The sequence below is a fragment of the Budorcas taxicolor genome, chromosome 18 (assembly GCF_023091745.1).
Source record: "Budorcas taxicolor isolate Tak-1 chromosome 18, Takin1.1, whole genome shotgun sequence".
Classification (NCBI taxonomy): Eukaryota; Metazoa; Chordata; class Mammalia; order Artiodactyla; family Bovidae; genus Budorcas; species Budorcas taxicolor.
In genome coordinates, this window is record NC_068927.1 from 47,084,897 (window position 1) to 47,104,068 (window position 19,172).

Sequence of the window (19,172 nt, forward strand, 5' to 3'; positions counted from 1 at the left end):
CACTAACATTTGAATAAAGTCCAGGAGTTGGTAAAGGAGGGACATTTGAGAGAGGAGCTTTCAGGAAGAGGGCCCAGCAAGTGCAAAGGCCCTGAGGTAGGACCATGCCTGATAGGCTCCAGGAACTGCAGGGAGAGCCTTGCTTGGACAAGAGAATTGAGGAGGAGAGCGAAGTGGAATGAGGTCTGAGAAGGGATCAGGACAAGATGGTACAGGGCCTCATGGGCTGTGGGGAGGACTCTGGCTTTTCTTTGCTATGAGGTGGAGGTTAGAGGGAGTGGAGTGGTGTGCTCTGAGCTCAGGAGGACCCTGATTGGACTCAAGTGTTAACAGGATCCCTGTGGCTGAGGCGCTGAGTGGGGGGATGGATGATGGAGAGACCACAGAGGAGGCTGTTTGCTGAAAAAAGTAAATATATGCAGTAGAACAAGGGTCCCCAATGGTTGGGCCAAGGACTGGTAGCAGTCAGTGACCTGTTAGGAACCGGGTCGCACAGCAGGAGGTGAGTGGCCAGTGAGCAAGCGAGTGAAGCTTCATCTCTATTTGCAGCTGCTCCCCATCACTGGCATTACTGCCTGAGTGCCGCCTCCTTGGATTCTGATAGATTCAGGAACGCTATTGTGAACTGTGCAGGCGGGGGATCTAAGTTGCCCTCCCCTTATAAGAATAACCCCCAACCCATCCCTTAACCCCTGTCCTTGGAGAAATAGTCTTCCACAAAATCAATCCCTGGTGCCCAAAATGCTGGGGACCATTGCAGTAGAAGAAGGTCCTATCTATATCTATGGCTGAAGAATCCAGAGAAGGGTAGTGGGGAGAGGTCTAAGGGGAGCACTTGGTGTCCAAGGGCCATGTCTTTGATCCTCACATGAACCCATGGGAGAAGCCTGCAGCCTTGAACTGGGGCCAAGGCTCCAGGGTTGGGCGGGGGTGGGGGGTGGGGGGGTGGGTGGGGGTTGCTGAGGAGCCGCCCCTACTTTGATGACCTCTAATTTTTCTTCCCCAGACTATGACACTGTGCAGACGGTAGGCATGACTCTGGCTACCATATTGTTCCTGCTGGGCATCCTCATTATCCTCAGTAAGTGTGACCCTTTCCTGAGCTCCAAAGCCCCTCCAAGAGGGCCCCTCGGGGTCCCCAGGCACCTACAATTCCCCTACTGGCTTTTGTCCAGACCCTTATGTCCTGTCTCCTTGTTCTGTTCTCTGTCTCTCCTAACAGGCAAGAAGGTGAAGTGCAGAAAGGCGGACTCCAGGTCTGAGAGGTCTGGCAGCAGAGGGGAGAGAAGGGGAGGGGTGGGAACAGCCTGGGAGCCCCCAGGGGTGCTGCCATAACCAAAGGGATCCCAGAGCCAGCCAGGTGTCTCCCAGAAAGGCTGCTCAGTTGAGTCTCTTGATGCCTTTCTCTCTCATCTTTGCTTCCACAGCCCAACATGCAAATCCTGTAAGTCGGAGCTTCCCTCCTCAGGTGAGGGTGTGAGAGAGTGTGGTTCTGCGAGGGTGAGTGGGAGTGGGGAGGGGAGTCCAAGCGGACGTTGTGCTGAATCTCCCTAAGAATGGGGCCGCCAACAATGCGGCCAAGATTCCACACATCAAACCTGTTAAAGCATAAAGTTAGTGGGATGTGACACAGACTCCTAAAGAGTCCTAGAAGATGCCCAGAAACAAGTACCTAATCTTATAAAAGCAAGGATGAACTCATTCTCCAGAGGAGAGAGCCACAGCCTGTGAAGAGAGGGGTCCCACGTGGGAAAAGAACGTTGGCAATCAGAATGAAGGCAGAGTTGAGCACTAGAGAAGGTAGGAAGATAGAACGATTTCTTGACTTTCCTGTTCAGTTAGGACAATCAAGGATGAAATGACTGAGAAAAAGGAAGGGAGAAGGAAGGAAGCAAGGGGGAAAAGGGATAGAGGGAGGGAAGAAGGCAGGCAAGCAGAAAGGAAGGAAGGAAGGGCTTAAGAATAATTGTATCAAAAAAACAAAAGGAGAGACATATAGAATGCAGATTTTAAACATTGATATTGGAGAAGAAAAGAGAGAATATAGGAGGGAGTAGGGTGGAGGGTGGTGGAGGGTGGGGGTGGGGGTGGGGGGTGGAGGGTGGAAGAGGGGTGGAGGATGGGGAGGTGGAGAGTGGAGGGGGTGATGGGTGGAGGAGGGGAAAAGTCAGGTGCAGAGAGGCTATAAAGGAAGGTGGAGAGAGATGTAGGATGTAGGAGCAGGAATAAGCATGTAGATGAAAGATTGTGACTCCTTGGGGGTGTTCATTTTAATTATGTAAAAATATCTCGACCTGTTTTTGATGGAACTGTGTCCTTTCCAGGGACTTTTAAAAAACAAGAGATGGGAATCTCTTTGGCTCTTTTGTTTTTAGAACTAAAAAAAAAAAAGGGCCTTGGGGTAATCAACATTTGGAGGATTTGATGTTGAATTTCATGTGTTTTGTTTCATGTTTATTTCGTGAGATTGAAGAACTTAAAGGGGTCACTTTGTGAATGATGAAGGGGTTGGCCCAGACACCTGACCACAGTCTAAGAGTATATATGAGATTTTGACCCATGACAGTTGAATGATGGTCCCAAGTGGGTGGGAGACAGGAGAATTCCTGTTGTATACCAAGTTCCAGAGATGGGGTGTTGGGGTGTAGGAAGAGGTTGGAGGCTTGGCAGAGGGATGGAGACTCTTCTTCTGGAAGGGGGACACCCCAGAAGAGCCCAGGGTGGGCCAGGGGTTCCCATCTTCATCACAGGTGCCCTGTGGGATAGGATAAAAGCCACCAAGGTGTCTCTATATGGACCAGACATTGGGGTGCAGGGAGGCAAGACAACATCCGAGGGCTAGCTCAGGGGTGACAATCTGCAGGCTTGACTTCAATGCTGGGGATGAAGGGCCCACTGCCACCCCCCTTGTCTCCGACTGAAGCTCCCCGGCTCTCTCTCTCTCTCTCTCTCTGTCTCTCCCCAGCCCCCGGAGGTGGCGGCGTGTAGAACCAGTCGTGGTCACCTCCACTGCAGTCCCTGCCTGAGAGCGGAAGCCTGAGGATCGGGTGGAGGCGGTGGGGACCCCAGCCTGGCCCCGCCCCCGGCAGCGCTCCCCTGAATGAGCCGCCCCACCCACTCCAAGGCTGGGGCCGCTGCACCTCCCTAGGCCTTGGCAATGACGACCCCTCAAAGAGCCCGTCTGCATCCCAGATCCGGAGACTCAGGCCTCCATCTCCTGGGGTCCTGAGTCCACGCTCAGCCCCCCGCCGTCCCGGGGTGCTGCTCCCAGGGACTACCCTGTCTCCTCTTAGGAGACCCGGACCCCGGCACCCTCGGTGTCTATGTCTTGAGCTTAATAAATCTGCGTTTGGTTTTTCCCCCTCTTCTGTGTGTGTGTTCTCGTCTGTGGGGAGGAAACGGGGGAGGGGGCAAAATCGAACCTGGGGAGCTATCTCTCCATCCCCAGACTTACCCCCTTCCTCTCCTTCCCCTCCGCCAGCTCCCTAGTGGCCTCCTCCTCTCTCGGAACCCCTCAAACTTCCGCTCCCTTCCCTCCTTGCCACCCCCGCCCCAACCCAGCCGCCCATCCCCGAGACCCCGGAGCAGACCCCTCCCCCTGCTCCCCTTGCCTCCCCAGACCCGCCCCCGCCGAGACCTGCCCGCCCCGCGGTGCCCGCCCCCGCCTCCCCTAGGCGGGGTGGGCGGAGGCCTCCGCCCTGCCTCTCACCCCAGGCCCCCGCATCGCCCTCCGCGTCTCCCCCTCCTGCTCCCACCCCGGGCTCCGAAGCCAGGAAACCCGAGAGGAAATGACTGAGCCCGTCTCGGTCCCCGCCCGCCAGCGCGCTCCCCTGGCCACACCCTCCGCCTGGACGCAGCCGCCGCCGCTGCCCTCTCAGTACGAGGCTGCCGGCTTGGGACCCCCGGCGCTGACGTGAGTGTCTCCTCCGACTGTCCTCCATCCGCTCCCCTCTGCCCAAGCGCCGGGCTCAGGTGGGTAGAGACCATCCTCTCGGCGCCTCTCCGCCCCCCGTTCATGCTCACTCTCCGTCCCGCTGTCTCCGGCACCGCCATGTGGGCACCCCTCGGCGCCTCCTGCCTCAGTCTCCCCCGTTCGCCTACCTCCCTCTCACCCGCTCAGATCTGCCCGGCATCCCGCTCTATTGTCCCTGCTGGGAGGCCCTCACACCAACTCACTTTTTCCTCTGAGATCAGAAGCACATTACTCACTCTTCCTCTTTCCCCCTCCTTGCTGGCTCCTCGCTCTGAGGACAGCCCCAGAGGGAGGGCCGAGGCCCTCCTATCTCCTCTTCTGTGCCCCAGCGCCTTCCCCTTGCCCGGCAGGGTCAGTCCCAGCCGGCCCCTGAGTGCTTCTCCACTTCGTGGGGCAGGGGGACTGCCCTGGGCAGTGGCTGCCTCTTGCAGCCTGGTGTAGACTGATGCTTTTTGTTATCTTTGGGGACCTGCAGAGGGAAGGAGGGATTGACTGCTGGGAACCTCCACTTCTGAGACCCTCCCCTTGGCCCCCTTCCCCACAGCCAACCATCAGCCCTAGCAGGGGTCTCTGAAGCCAGAGGGGCCTGCTCAGGGTAAGGAAGGGAGCTGCAGGGTCCCGGGGGTTGCCCTGTCCCTGCCTCACTGACATCTTGGCTGACCCCAGCTCTGGCTTGCTTTATAGATGTCGCCCTCTGGTCGCCTGTGTCTCTTCATCACCGTTGGCCTGATTCTCCCCACCAGAGGTAAGGCCCAGCCCTTTCTTTCCACCCTGCTGCAGAGCCCCCAGCCCACTTCGAGTGCCTGTGTTGCTGGGTGGCTGCCTGGTGAATCTGGGTTCTCTCTCCTGTGTCCTCAGTCTTCTACTGAGCCGGCACCAGGAAGTGGGGGCCCCAGTAAGGGGGCCAAGGTTACACCCTGTTTAGATACCTCAGACCTGGGTGGCTGCTTCCAGTGAGTCTGGCCAGGGCCTGTCCTGCTGAGCATCCTCCATTTGACTTCCAAGAAGAACTCACGGAGTTTGATTTGGCGGGGAGATGGGTGTAGGTTTTCTACTTGGCAGCCAGGAACCCTCGACTCACAGCACAGGAGCTTCCTGGATCCTCGGGTGATATGTGATTAGGGGAAGGGGGTGAGCTGAGGCCAGTCCAGGAGTTGAAGACGTCTCACTCTTGCCTGTGAAGTGTTTTCTGAAAACAGTATCTATGGGGGATCCTTGCAGGTGTTTTCTGCATGGCAGGTGCTTGTTTCAGCTTCTGCTCTAATCTATGATGCTATTATGGCCATTTTACAGATGAGGAAACAGGCTCAGTGAAGGAAAGTGCCCTGTGCCAGAGGCTAGTGTGTGGAGGGGCTGGGCTCTAACCCCGGAACCCAGAGCAAACTCTGCACCGAAGTGGCCCCATTTCTCTGGGATAAAACGGTTTTCGTGTGTTCATTCAGTCGTTCAACAAGCGTTCACTGAGCAGATCTTATTCTAGGCACTGGGGAAACAGCAAGGCATAAAACAGGAGCTCACATTCTAATTGGAAAGACAGACACCAAATGCATTCAGTAACTTATATTGGGTTGGCCCATAACATCTTATGGAAAAAACCAAACGAACTTTTGGCCCAACCCAATATTATATGCTAGAAGGTGGAAAATGCTATGGGAAGAAAATAGAAGAGAGAAATGAGGCTTGCTTAAATAGAGTGATCAGGGAAGACCTCACCAGAAAGTGACATTCACCAGAAAGTGACATTTGGGCAGATACAAGGAGAGGAGGGGATGAGCAAAGCAGGTATGTGAGGAATATGAGTTCTATCTGGAGAGCGTGAGTGACAGCAGGCAGGCCGGGCCTGGGTTGGGATGAACAAAGGGCGGGGCGGAAACAGGAGAGGTCAGAGAGGTGACAGGAGATCGGGTTGTTGGGGGGGACACTTATGGGCCACATGAGGGCTTTGGCTCTTACTCAGAGCAAGGTGGAGCCAGAGGAGGCACTCAGCCAGCAGCCTGATCTGAATCAGGTTCACAGGCTCCCTCTGGCTGTGTGTGGGGAGCGGGGAGACCAGGGAGGAGGCTGTGCGATGGTCCCAGAGGGAGAGGATGGAGGCGGGGCCAGGCTGGGGGCAGTGGCAATTGATAGATATGATATCCGATATACAGCACTGACTGCATATTACGCAGTAGGGGAGACTCTTCCCACCTCCATCTCATTTCACCCTCTCTACAGTCTAGAGAAATAGATTCAAGAATTATCTCCACTTTGCAGAGGGGGCAACCAGGGCTCAGAGGGAGAGGTTTCACTTGCTCCAGGTCACACAGCAAGGAAGTTATTGGGAACAGAATTTGAAATCAGGCCCCTGGCTGACTCTAGCACCTGGGCATACTTGCCTTAACTGCCTCTCTCATCCCACAAGGATGGATAGGGAGAGGCGGCTGGAGGTAGGGTGCTGTGGTGTTAGCATTTCTTAAAACACTTCCACCAAAGCTGATCGGTCAACTGCTGCCCCACCAACAGACCACCAAGGTTTCAGAAGGGAGGAGAAGGTAAGAGTGTTGGTGAGAGAAGGGGGACCAAAGGCTCCCCACTGACTTCTCATCCTTGATTTTCCAGGACAGATATCAAAGGAGGTCGTAACTCCAGCAGATCCAGTGACTGAAATCACTCATGTCCCTACTCCAGCCCCAGATGAGGAACAAGGAATGGGTCTGTCAACATCCTGTCACAGCAACAAAAATCTCAAGCTTGAACCAAATGGGAGTTTTGGGGTTTGTGTAACTGAAAAGTCCAGGGATGCACCTTCAGGCATGGCTCCATCTAGGCTCAGTTCATCCTGCTGCTCACAGCGCCACAATGAGAAACCTCGTCCCTTCCTCCTTGAGCACTTACAGCACAAATGAAGGGACAGTCATGGTTCTAAATACTTACCCTGCATTCACTCACCCAGTCCTCACACAAGCCCTCTGAGAAAGAAATGAGCACTATCCTCATTTTACAGGAGGCTCAGAGTCACTCACCGAAGGAGTCACCAAAAGTCAGTGACATGCCTGGGATGAGGGACCAGGAACCTAGCTCTGAAGTTTACTCATGACCCTGTGGGGCACAGGACCACCAACTTGCCCTGCTACCAGCGGCACGTGAGAGGGTCCCCCTTTCTCACCCCCACAGCGACATTTATCCGTGGACATCTTTGATTTTAGCCAGCCTGGTTCAGGGAGAAGGACCCTTGCTGTTTTCTGCAGATCCATGATTCACTCCTTTCTCACCCTCCCCGCCTTTCTCTTCTGCCCTGAGTAGAAGCAACACCGAACCAGATGGAGACCCAGACCCAGCAAACGACGGAAACGGAGGTGCTTCTAACAACAGGTCAGGGGATGGACAAGAGCACGATGCAAGGTAGACCTGGGACTGGCACAGCAACATACTTGAGTAGTGTTTAATTCTCCATCTAGGGCAGCATTTCCCTGAGTACGTTTCTCAGAGCATCCGCCTGGGGAATTAATACATTTTTCCAATTTTTTTTTTTTTGGTTTGCAGTTAAAGATATTTGGGAAACTCTTGAGTTAAACACGTTTCTATCTGCTGGGACTTCTCGGAGTCGTAATAAAGCTTATTTGCAGCAGCCATCCCAAGAGGGACCATCTGGTTTGCAGCATTTTCAAATTTGACAGACTCAGAGACCCTCTTTTTTTTTTAAAATGTAACTTGATTAAATTAATTAATTAATTTTGTTTTGGTTGCACTGGGTCTTGGTTGCACAGGGTCTTTGATGCAGTACCCGGGCTTCTCTTTTTGTTATGGAACATGGGCTCTAGAGTGCTTGGGCCCCACAGTTGTGGCCCTCGGGCTTAGTTGCTCTGAGGCACGTGGGATCTTCCTGGACCAGGGATCAAACCTGTGTCCCCTACATTGGAAGGCGGATTCTTAACCACTGAACAACCAGGGAAGTCCCTCCAAGACCCTGAATAAAGATTCAGGTCCCTTCATAGGGCTGATGCGGGAAATGTGCCTGTGGGTTTATCCTTGGTGTAGATCTTCTTAATGTTAGAGCAGGAGCTTTTCAGTTACAAAATTCAGAAAACCCAACTGAAAAAAAAAATTATTAGCAATATATACTTTGTTAAGTACAGAGGCACTAATGTCAGGCACAGCTGGGTCAAAGAGCTCAAGCACTGTCATCACGACTTTCTTCCTCTCCCAGCTCTGCTATCTTCATTCTGAAGAGGTCTTTCCCATCTTAGTGGCAAAAGTGGTCCACTAGTCCTAAGTTGCCATTACAAACTCATCAGCAACTAGAGAGTGCCTTGCTAGCTAGAAGGCCTAGAGCTGATTCTCATTGGCCCATGTGGGGTCACGTGCCCATGACTGACCAATGGGAGCCTGGGAAATGAACAGCTCTGACTGGTCAGGGCTGAGTCTTGTGCCCCATCGTGGGGCTGGAAAACCCCTTCAGGTCTGTCTGAACCACTTAGATCAAGAATAAGGGAAGAGGTGACTCACCACAGGACAAGTGAGTCAATGTTACTAGGGGTAACATTTGGGAAAGGGAGATGAGCGGAAATAAAGGTAATAGGTGGTTTCTAATGCCTGTGTGATGGCCCATATTTGAGAAGCAGCCCCCAATGGAAAGTCCTATAGATTAGGCCACTCACAAGCTGGAATGCATGCATGGTTGCTCAGGTTGGGCAATGCACAAGGGCACTACGTGGAAAGTCCTCCCCCTGTAGATTTTTTTTATTGTTATCATTGTTACAACTTCCCAGTGGTGACAGTAAAGCATCTCTTGCTGACAGTCTGTCTATTAAAACAATTTTACAACGGATGGAAATACAGTGTCTTGGGGGAAGGGAGGTTTTTTTTTTTTTAATTTTGTACAACCATGGGGGTCGGGGTATAGCAGCTGTTTCCACATTTTCCAGTTGAGAAAACATCTTCATATTTCTGGATTCTCTTACTCTGAGTCCTTGCTGACCTGGGTTACTGTATGTGTTCTTCTATATCCCTGGTTATTCGTGATGAAAATTCAGCTGGGCGGAGGGGGTCAAGGAGCCAAGAGGTAAAAGGCACTGCTGAATCGCAAGCTTGCCCAGCCCCCACAGAGCTTCTCTCCCTCCTGCGTATTTGTTCTCTCGTGCTGGAGCTTGTCTTTCACCTGGCAAGGAAGTGGCTCCATCACCTGCAGGCTCAGAACTTCTGAGTTTCACCCAGCATCTGCTGAAATTTTTAACTTGGAATTTGAAAGGTCCCAGCGAAGGATGGGGCTTCCCAGGTGGCTCAGTGGTAAAGAACCCGCCTGCCAATGCAGGAGACATAAGAGATGCGAGTTTGATCCCTGGGTCGGAAGAACCCCTGGAGAAGGGCACGGCAACCCACTCCAGCATTCTTGCCTGGAGAATCCCAGGGACAGGAGAGCCTGGCAGGTTACAGCCCATGACTGAAGCCACTGAGCGCTACGGGAAAGGATGAGACTGGGTCGCATGCTCCCCCTTGTGGCTGGGTTACTGTAGGAGACCGAGATGATCTGGGGAAGCAGCATCATTTCCCCTGAGAGAAAGGTGGACTGTTCGCAGAAGGGGAGAGTCGGAGCCAAGTAGACAATACAGCAACGTGCTGAGGGTTGCTCCATGCACTGTGCTAAACTTTTACATGATCAGTCATTTAGTGCTGATCACTACCCTACATGGTAGGAGCTGTTGGTACCCCATTTTACAGGGAACAAAACTAAAGCCCAGAGAGGTTCCTCGGCAGGCCTTAGGCCACACGGTGCAAAATGGCAGAACCAAAATTTGAGCCCAGGCTTCCTCACACTGGGGGAGGGGGCGATAAGCCCTACGTACCGCTGAGGCTGTCCTTTTACATTTCCGGTGATCCTTCCATCTTTGCCCATGACTTTGCTGCTCCCTTTTCTTGGAAAAAGCTTTCCTGAACGTCTTATAGCCTTTGGCTGTTGGTTCATGTTTAGGAAGCGAGGCACTGAGGCTGGCCTGGGGAGCCAGTCACGAGGCAGTTTCTCTGCTTGCTGACTTCACATCTGGGCATCCGTCAGGGGTGACCACCTTACTGAGGATGCTTCTCAGTGCCAGAGGGGCAGGACTTTCCTTGGGGATATTCATGTTTTTACCAAGAGGAACCCTCTGATGTTCTTGGTCTGGGAGCAGAGGTGATATTCAACATGTTTTCTAACCAGTATCTCCAAGTTCTGTGACTGGGTCAAGATCCTGGAGGCCCTTGTCTGGGTCTGACAGACATTACCCTTTATTCCTGATCATGGGGCCATGCAGAAGGTCCTCAGAGAGGGGCCAGGGGTTCCTCCGGGGTTAGCAAGCTAGCCTGGGCTGTTGGTCTTAATCAGGGTGAGCACCTGCCACTCCTGGCTGCCTCCATGGGTTGGTGGGGGGGACCTGTGCCAGCTCACTGAGTGTAGGCATGGGAGAGGGGCTACTCCCAAAGATCATTAATGGTGTCTCTCGTCCCTCTCCCTGGTTCACTCCTGCCCTCCACCATCCTCTGGCTGCTCTCTGCCGATCCCACTCGAGGCTCCACGCCCTCCAAGACGAAACCCCCTGCCAATCCCACTCAAGGCTCCACGCCCTCCAAGACACGATCCCCAAGCAGGCATGAGAGGAAGGACTCCATCCTCAGACAATCTGGTCAGTAACTCCCTTCTCAGACTGGACACAGGCTATTTCTTATTCACTGCATGTTCTTAGCACCTCAATACTGCGCAGCACAGAAGAATGCGCAGTAACTAGGTGTCGGGTGAATACCTGACTTCAGGGCTGGTATTGTGAGTGAGTAAAGGGTGGGCACACAGTAAATGTCTGAAGAGATGAATGAATGTGTGAGTGTTGCATAGAGATGACTCCAAAACCCCGTGGCTTAAAATGACAATCATTTGTTTAGCGCTCAGGTCTGCAATTTGGAAGTCTAGTCTGGGCTTGGCTGGGTGCTTGTCTGGTCTCAGCTGGATTTACCTGTGCATTGGAGATCAGTTTGGGGTCAGCAAAGAGCTCTGTGTATAGGGGCACCTTGATTCTTCCCCTCCTGGCCTTATCTTCCACTTCCTGTGCAGCCAGCCTCAGTGAACAGATGGAAATGATACAGCCATGGATCACATAGAGAGTTCAATCACTCATTCATTCAAACAATAGTCACTGAGCACTTATTGTGGGCCAGGCCCTCCTCTAGGTGCCAGGAGTACAGAAGTGAGTGAGACAGATGAAAGTCTCTCCCTTCATGGAGCAGATGTTCTCATGGGAGAGAGACAATAAATAAGGATCATAATAACTATATATAATAAGTTAATAGCCATATATTAAGTTGCTGTCAAGAAAAATGAAGAGGGGGAAAAAGAAAGACGCAAGAGAGATAAGGGTGAGAGAGTGGGCAGAGAGTATTTTCTGTAAAAGGCCAGGGAGACCTCACTGAGAAGAAGCTAAGGGGAACTATGTGGATGCCGGAGGAAGGGAGCTTCTGGCAGTAGAAGCAGCCGGTGCAAAGGCCCTGGGGTGAGCAGGGCTTCACACAGTTCACCCGTGGGGAATGGGGGTGGGAGAAAAGCGCAGTGAGTAAGGGGATGAGCGAGGAGAAGAGTTTAGAGGTGATGGGAACCCAATTGTGTTCCTTGTGAGGACTTCACGTTTTGTCCTAAGTGCACCAAGGCTGAGATCCAAGTGTCTCCTCTCTGACTCTCTCGCTCGCCAATTCACTCCATAAACCTTTGTTCCCTTCTGTCCCCTCCAGGTTCAAAGGAGGATGACCCCTTCTTCTATGGTAAGTTACTCTTGGGAGGCTGTGGGGGAAAGGAGGCTGAAGGCCCCTCTCATCACCTTCCTCCATTTCTCTCTCTGCAGACGAGGACACTCTCCGGAAACGGGGGCTGATGGTGGCAGCAGTGCTGTTCATCACAGGCATCGTCATCCTCACCAGTGAGAATGGGGGCTGGGTGGGAGAGGCATCAGGACTGGGAGGGAGGAGACCTTGGCTTACACTCTGACCGGACGGGACTTGAAGGCCCCTAACAAGGTCATTTTAAAGGAGACATATCCATGTAAACCGGGCTTCACAGGTGGTTCAGTGGTAAAGAATCCACCTACCAATGCAGGAGCCGCAGGTTCAATCCCTGGATCAGAAACAGCCCCTGGAGAAGGAAATGGCAACCCACTCCAGTATTCTTGCCTGGGAAATCCAATGGACAGAAAAGCCTGGCAGAGTACAGTCTGTGGGGTTGCAAAGAGTCAGACATGACTGAGTGACTGAGAATGCACATCCATGTAAACCACCCCGGAATTCAGGGGTTTAAGATGATAACCATTTACTGAGCTGTGACTTCTGCACTTTGGAAACATAGTCTGGGCTCAGCTGGGTGGTTCTTCTGGTTGTCGCTGGATGTATTCGTGCCTCTGAGGGCATTTGTGGGTCAGCAGGGATCTGTTTGGACGGGAACCTCAGGTCTTCGCCTGGTGGTCTTCTCTAGCAGACTAGCCTGGGCTTGTTCACATGGCAGGGGAATGCAATGGTGCAACTCCCCAGGAGTAGCAACACCTGGGAGCTGTGATGCCACAGCCTGAGGCAGTGAGGGGAAGGAGCAGCTGCGCCAGGGCCTGGTGAGAGATGGAGCTGAAGGAGGGGCCCCCAAACAGGAGCTGCGACTCCAGAGAGAGGTTTCCAGCCACTGCTTCCTGGTAAGCTCCCCAGGAAGGAGCAGGGCAGGAGTCAAGAGGATCAGACACCTCAGCCTCTTTCTCCTTTGTGCCCTCGTCTCTCCCACCAGGCTGTGCTCAGCCTCCCAGGGCCCAGTGTCAGGCAGGAAAGGGGGACAAAGGGAGGATTTCAAGCAGAGAAACTAATTTTTTAATAATGTTACAGATTAAATAAAATACAAGGGCCACCAGTTTGCAAGCTCTCAGTTAAACTGTATAACCCACGCCAAGTTTTATGACCTCTCTTGTCTAGCTTCCTCATCAGGAAAAGGGGCACAGCTATATCTTTTTGCCTTAAGGTGGGAGGCAGAACATGGATAGAATTGAAAAGAGATCACTGACACGTGTCTGATCAGTGTTGAATAGGGAGTGAAGCACTGTTGCCTCAGTTTTTCAACTCGTGTTTATAGATCCTGACTTTGTGCCAGGAACTGTGCTATCCCCTGTGGGAAAAGTGAGGCTCAGAGAGTTGCAAAGTTTGCCCAAGGTCACACAGCACATAAAAATCAGGGAAGGGCTGGACCTATGTCTGTGTGAGGGCAGAGCCTGAATGTTACCTCTAGGGCTATAAATTGTTCCAGTGGCATTTGTGAGCACCTACTCTGTGCCCAGGCTTCCCAGGTGGCACTAGTTGTAAAGAATTCACCTGCCAATGCAGGAGACACAAGAGACACAGGTTCAATCCCTGAGTCGGGAAGGTCCCCCCAAGTAGGAAATGGCAACCCACTCCAGTATTTTTGCCTGGAAAAATCCCATGGACAGAGGAGCTTGGCTGGTTACAGTTCATGGGGTGGCAAAGAGTCGGACACGACTGAGCACACGCACACTCCCTGTGCCCTCCTGTGCTGTGATGCTGGGGACTCTGGTCCCCATCATTAGGGAACGCACAGCTGGTGGGAGAGCACAATAAATAGGTCAGTGCTTTCGTGAGCAGTGTGAATACAGAAAAAGAGACTTGCCAAGAGGAAAATAAAGATGAGATTGAGAAGGATGAGAAGAGCACTTCCTCTTAAGAGGTCAAAGCAGAATGGATTCTGATGATGACAAAGATGATTTTAAAAACCAGGCAGAGGGAGCAGCAAGTGGAAAGCCCTGGAGGCAGGAATGAGCTGAGCTTGTTAAAATAACCAAGGGAAGAGGCGGAGTGGCTGGGAAGGTGTGAGAGAAGAGGAGTAGGAGATGAGTCCAGAGGGACAGGGAGGGGTAGGTAAGGGTGGCAGCTGGGAGATGGAAAAGGGCTGTTTTCTGAAGTTCCCTTTGTTTTCTTTCTTTAAAAAAAAAAAAAAATTATTTAGTCAGCTGCTTTGGTGGCTCAGATGGTAAAGAATCTGTCTGCAATGCAGATCCCTGGGTCAGGAAGACCCCCTGGAGAAGGGAATGGCAACCCATTCCAGTATTCTTGCCTGGAGAATCCCATGGACAGAGGAGCTTGGTGGGCTACAGTCCATGGGGTCATAAAGAGTCGGACATGACTGAGCGACTAACACACACTTTCACACATTTTGGGGTCTTCGTTGGCTGCAGCATGCAGGTTCTTAGTTGAGGCACGAAGGATCTAGTTCCCTGACCGGGGATTGAACCTGGGCCCCCTGCACTGTGAGCAGAGTCTTAACTGCTGCACCTCCAGGGAAGTCCCCCTCCTTTGTTTTCTAAGATCCCCCTCATTTGCTTTGGCCCAACCCCCTGGCCTTCCAGCTCTCCTTCAATCCCTCCTGTCTAGGCCCTCACTCAGGGCCTTAGAACCGACTGTTCCCTATGCCTGGAACACCCTTCCTCCAGATGTCCACGTAGCTTCCCTCTCATCCCCTTCAGGTCTTTGCTCAAATATCACCTCCCCATTAAGGCATGTCTAGTCATCGCCATGAGGATGCTCCCAATTCCTGGGCCTCCCTGCCTCCTTTCTTGTTTAATTTTTCCTCATAGCACTCATCACTGACTCATCACCATCCGTACACTTGACTTAGGGCTTTTCTCATTCTCCATCTCCCCCACTGGCAAGTCAGTGCTCCCAGAGCAGGGATTTCCTCCATTCATGCTCCTGGCCGTGTTCCCGTGTCCCCAGTCCCCAGGTCACTGCCTGGCCCACTAGGTGCACAGTAAATATTTGCTGAACATGTGAGTGACCCCTGGGGATCCTTGAGCCAGCTCTTCCCCATCAGCTTCTTGTCACTTGCTCAGAGTTGCCTTGGAGCCTTCTGAGGGACAGGGCGGATGGGCCTCATCCTCCAGCACCCAGATCACACGTAATAATCAGTATCGTTCTGACTCACGACTGAACTGTTTCTTTCACCCACAGGTGGCAAGTGCAGACAGTTGCCCCGATTGTGCTGGAATCGTGACAGATGAGTCCTGAGGAAGCAGGGGCTGAAGATCTAATGGGCACCCCGAGACTGAGCCCCCACTGGCTCACTGTGACCCTGCTGGACCGACAACAGAGCCCAGCCTGGGAAGAGGCGGATGGAGCCAGAGCCAGGACTGATGGCCTGAGCCCCCTGTTCTCCCAGCCCTGCCTGCCTGAGGACTGCTTGCCCGCCCCCCCCCCCCCCACCCCATGTATCCATTGTGTTCAGACAGGAAGTAAAGCCCTGTGTTCTCCGTCCCTTGGTCTCTGATCACTCTTGACCGGGGAGTGGAACAAAGTGGCGGGGGCTGGGGCAGGGCCCCCAGGAGTAAGATGGGAGGGTCACAGACTCCACAGCCTAGGTGGGGGATACGGTGAACCAAGCCAGCAGGGGTGAGATGGGAGGAATGAGGGGTGGGCCTCAGGAGGATTCGGCCAATGAGAGAGTCAGCGCTGGATTCTGCCCACGGCAGATGGAGACCCTCGGCCAGTGTGTGTGCAGAGCCAAAGCCAGCTTGGCCCCTGATGTTGGGAGGGGGTTCTGGTAACTGGGCAATTACAAATGGAGGCCCCAGGCCCATGGCAACTGGCTTTTTCCCCACTCTGGGTACCTCCAGCACGTGAGTGTAGACACCCCACCCTGCACATCCAAGCTCCAGCCATACTCCTGGTTCCCTCTTGGTTTAGGGTGTGTCCACAAGAAGGCCACTAGAGTGGGCTCAGAGTAGTTTGGGTGGGGAATTCCAGGGTCCTGGGGTCCCATAGCATGGTCGAGAAGGGGTATAGGCCCCAGTGGGCACTTCCTGAAGACCCTTGGGTTCTGTCGCCTGTGGGGAGGGACTCAACCAGTTTAGTCAAAAGTAGACCCTTGGAATCACAGGGCTGGGGGTGGAGACCTCTGCCCAGGGTCAAGGGTCATTGTGCCAAAGCAAAGAGACAGGGTCCGGTTCAAAGTGGTTCAAAGTGGTTGCATAACAATGTTTCACAAACTTCTAGTCACAGCCTGTTCACGGGTTACAAAATCAGTTTAGTGGGCTGTGAGTAGCATTTAAAAAAAAAAAAAAAAGGAAGGAAAATGAGTAATAAAATAGAAACAAAAGTATCAGAAAAAATAATGTGATTTGGGGCTTCCCTGGTGGTTCAGTGGTAAAGAACCTGCCTACCAATGTAGGAGACAAGAGTTCGATCCCTGATCCAGGAAGATCCCACATGCTGCGGAGCAACTAAGTGCCACAAATATTGAGCCTGTGCTCTAGAGCCCAGGAGCCACAACTACTGAACCCCACTGGGCAGAACTGAAGCCTGTGCGCCCTAGAGCCTGTGCTTTGCAACAGGAGAAGCCGCTGCAATGAGGAGCCTTTGTACTGCAACAAATAGTAGGCCCTGCTCGCCAGGACTAGAGAAAACCCCCGCACAGCAACAAAGACCCAGCACAGCCCAAAGTAATTAAATGAGAAAAAAAGAAAACAATATGACTATGTATATATATTCTCTTCTCAATTTTTGCCACATTTTCATCACACCTTTATTATTATTCATTTATTTAATAGAGGAACTCTCATTTTAACTTAAAAAATATTTTAAAAGCACTCTAATATATGGAAAATCTGTATTGTTTCATATAAATAACAGGTAGCCCTAAAGATACATTCAATTAAAATGCATATATTGCATACATTTTGTATATCTGTGACATATGTGTATACATATGTATAACATATGCATATTATATGTGTGATATGTACATTATATGTACATGATATATGGTAGTAGTACTGTTGGTCACTTAGTTGTGTCCGACTGTTTGCAACCCCAAGGACTGCAGCACGCCAGGCTTCCCTGTCCTTGACTATCTCCCAGCGTTTGCATAAACTTATGTCCATTGAGTCGATGATGCCATCCGACCATCTCATCCTCTGTCACCCCCTTCTTTTCCTGCCCTCAATCTTTCCCAGCATCAGGATCTTTTCCAGTGAGTCAGTTCTTCCCATCAAGGGGCCAAAGTACTGGAGTGGAGACCTGGTACTGCTTGATATGAATAGAAAACAGCCATAAAGATAAATCCAGTGAAGACAAACAAGAAAAAAGATATATTGTGTTTGAGCTGGATACTGAGTTGCTGACTGAGGGCTCTGAGTTGGAGGCCAGAGTCTGATGCATTGGAGGACATCATCTGGTGTGAGGGGTGTGATCGTTCCCTTACTGCCCAAAGATATTGCTGAACTTGGGAGGCCCAAGACCACCCTCACTTTTGATGCCAACTACAAGGCTGGGTGTGCTCAAGACCACCTTCAGGTTCAATAATTCACTAGAAGGACTCACAGAACTCACTGAAAGCCATTATACTCACAGTTATGGTTTATTGGGCTTCCCTGGTAGCGCAAGCAGTGAAGAATCTGCCTGCAGTAAAGGAGACCTGGTTTCGATCCCAGGGTTGGGAGGATCCCCTGGAGGAGGGAATGGCTACTCACTCCAGCAGTCTTGCCTGGAGAATTCCATAGACAGAGGAGCCTGGTAGGCTAGTCTCTGCAGTCGCAGAGTTGGACACAACAGAGCGACTAACACACCCACCCACACACACACACACACACACACACACACACACACAGCAGAAGAGTTCCAGCCGTGAAACTCCCAGGGGTTCTCTCCCAGTGGAGCAGTGGACAGTGCTAAGTCCTGGCAGCAGTGTGTGACAACAGTGCCAGTCGGGGAAGCCCCCACAAGATTGGTGTCAACATTTTTATTGGAGCTCCGTCACCAAGAGACGACTGACCACTTGTGTGGTCACCTTCCTTTCCTGTCCCTCTGGCTGATACCTGTGACCCAAAGCTGCGGCCATCCATCCCATTGTTAGGAACTGTCTAAGCTGGCCCAAGGCCCCCAGGTAAAGAAAGACACTGCTTTCAGGCAGGACATTCCAGGGGTTTAGAGATTACCTTCCAGGAGCTGCGCACAAAAGCTAGCTGTCTCTACCAAACAGAGTCTTCTCTTATATCATTAAAAGATATTCAAGGGCTTCCCTGGTGGCTCAGTGGTTAAGAATCCACCTGCTGATGCAGGAGAGGCGGGTTCGATCACTGATTTGGGAAAATCCCTGGTCTGTGGGCCACAGCTATTGAGTCTGTGCTCTAGAGTCCAGCAGCAGCAACTACTGGGCCCATGAGCCTGAGGGCCCTAGCGCCTGTGCTCTGAAACCAAGAGAAGCTGCTGCAGTGAGACGCCACTGCAGTGAGACGCCACATACCACAGCTGGAGAGCAGCCCCTGCTTGCCACCGCTAGAGAAAAGCCTGTGCAGCAACAAAGGCCCAGCACCGCCAAAAACAAATGATTTGTAAAAGGCATTCGCAAAGCAATTCATTCTTGTGATGCAATTCACTGTGAGTTAATATTGTTTGGGGCCTAAAACCATTTCCTGTGCCACTACTGGAGCATAGCCTGGACTCAAGGAATCACCAGCTCAGAGGCACAACTGACTGCCTCGTAGGAAGAAGTAGGGCAGAGCTGACCTACTTCATTCATAACTAGGGGAATTATGTTACGTGTTAGGTGTCCATTCCCTCCCCATGCCATCTTCCCATGGGGCAGAGATGAAAAAAACTGATACTGTGTTTTGAAGATGCCCATGATATGGAGTTTTGGATGCAGATTCAGCTCTGCCAATTAGAGGCTCTTATATGAAATTTGGAGGTTTCCCAGGTGGCTCAGTGGTAAAGAATCAGCCTGCCAATGCAGGAGACACAGGTTCGATCCCTGGGTCAGGAAGATTCCCCTGGAGGAGGACATGGCAACCCACTCCAGTATTCTTGCCTGGAAAATCCAATGGACAGAATAGCCTTGTGGGCTTCATGGGGTCACCAATAGTCAGACATGACAGAAATGACTTAGCACTCACACATGCATATGAAATTTGGAAGGCCAAAGTGATCATCTTTTTGCTCAATTGGCTATTTTCTGCTGGTTAGGAGGGTTGCCAAGGTGATGAGTTTGGGACCACATCATTCCAGTATCTAGTCACTAGCTTTGTGGGCATTAAGAGGCAGTTATATGTGTGTGTGCACACACACACACACACACACACACAGAGGATTTCTAAATGGCCAATAAACACATGAAAAGATGTTCAATATCACTAGTCATGAGGAAAAAAGTAAATGAAAATAAGAATGAGAC

General features: G+C 51.9%; 1 protein-coding gene and 1 long non-coding RNA gene across 4 annotated transcripts; both read left to right on the plus strand.

Annotated features, from left to right (window-relative positions):
• The first annotated feature begins 1,030 nt into the window (after positions 1-1,030).
• LOC128062792 (uncharacterized) lies at positions 1,031-1,765 on the plus strand. Its single transcript, XR_008200859.1, has 4 exons — positions 1,031-1,081; positions 1,223-1,256; positions 1,428-1,468; positions 1,710-1,765. It is a non-coding gene; the product is annotated as an uncharacterized LOC128062792 (long non-coding RNA).
• A 2,058-nt stretch (positions 1,766-3,823) lies between these two features.
• FXYD5 (FXYD domain containing ion transport regulator 5) lies at positions 3,824-15,259 on the plus strand. Of its 3 annotated transcripts, none has more exons than XM_052656241.1 (8): positions 3,824-3,913; positions 4,658-4,718; positions 6,572-6,664; positions 7,256-7,354; positions 10,495-10,608; positions 11,702-11,731; positions 11,812-11,886; positions 14,957-15,259. In XM_052656241.1, exons 2-8 carry the CDS (start codon positions 4,658-4,660, stop codon positions 15,004-15,006), a joined length of 522 nt encoding a protein of 173 aa, XP_052512201.1. In that variant the 5' UTR covers positions 3,824-3,913; the 3' UTR covers positions 15,007-15,259. The 3 variants fall into 3 exon arrangements, with proteins under 3 accessions (XP_052512201.1, XP_052512199.1, XP_052512200.1); XM_052656239.1 differs by having other exon boundaries at positions 3,847-3,972; XM_052656240.1 differs by lacking the exon at positions 3,824-3,913 and adding an exon at positions 4,337-4,568.
• Positions 15,260-19,172: the final 3,913 nt, after the last annotated feature.

Excerpts from the sequence above, each read along its gene's own strand:
- FXYD5 (XM_052656241.1), top strand. The coding sequence starts at position 4,658 with ATGTCGCCCTCTGGTCGCCTGTGTCTCTTCATCACCGTTGGCCTGATT. Across the intron at positions 6,665-7,255 it reads AGATGAGGAACAAGGAATGG|AAGCAACACCGAACCAGATG; the intron begins GTCTGTCAACAT and ends TGCCCTGAGTAG. Across the intron at positions 11,887-14,956 it reads AGGCATCGTCATCCTCACCA|GTGGCAAGTGCAGACAGTTG; the intron begins GTGAGAATGGGG and ends TTTCACCCACAG.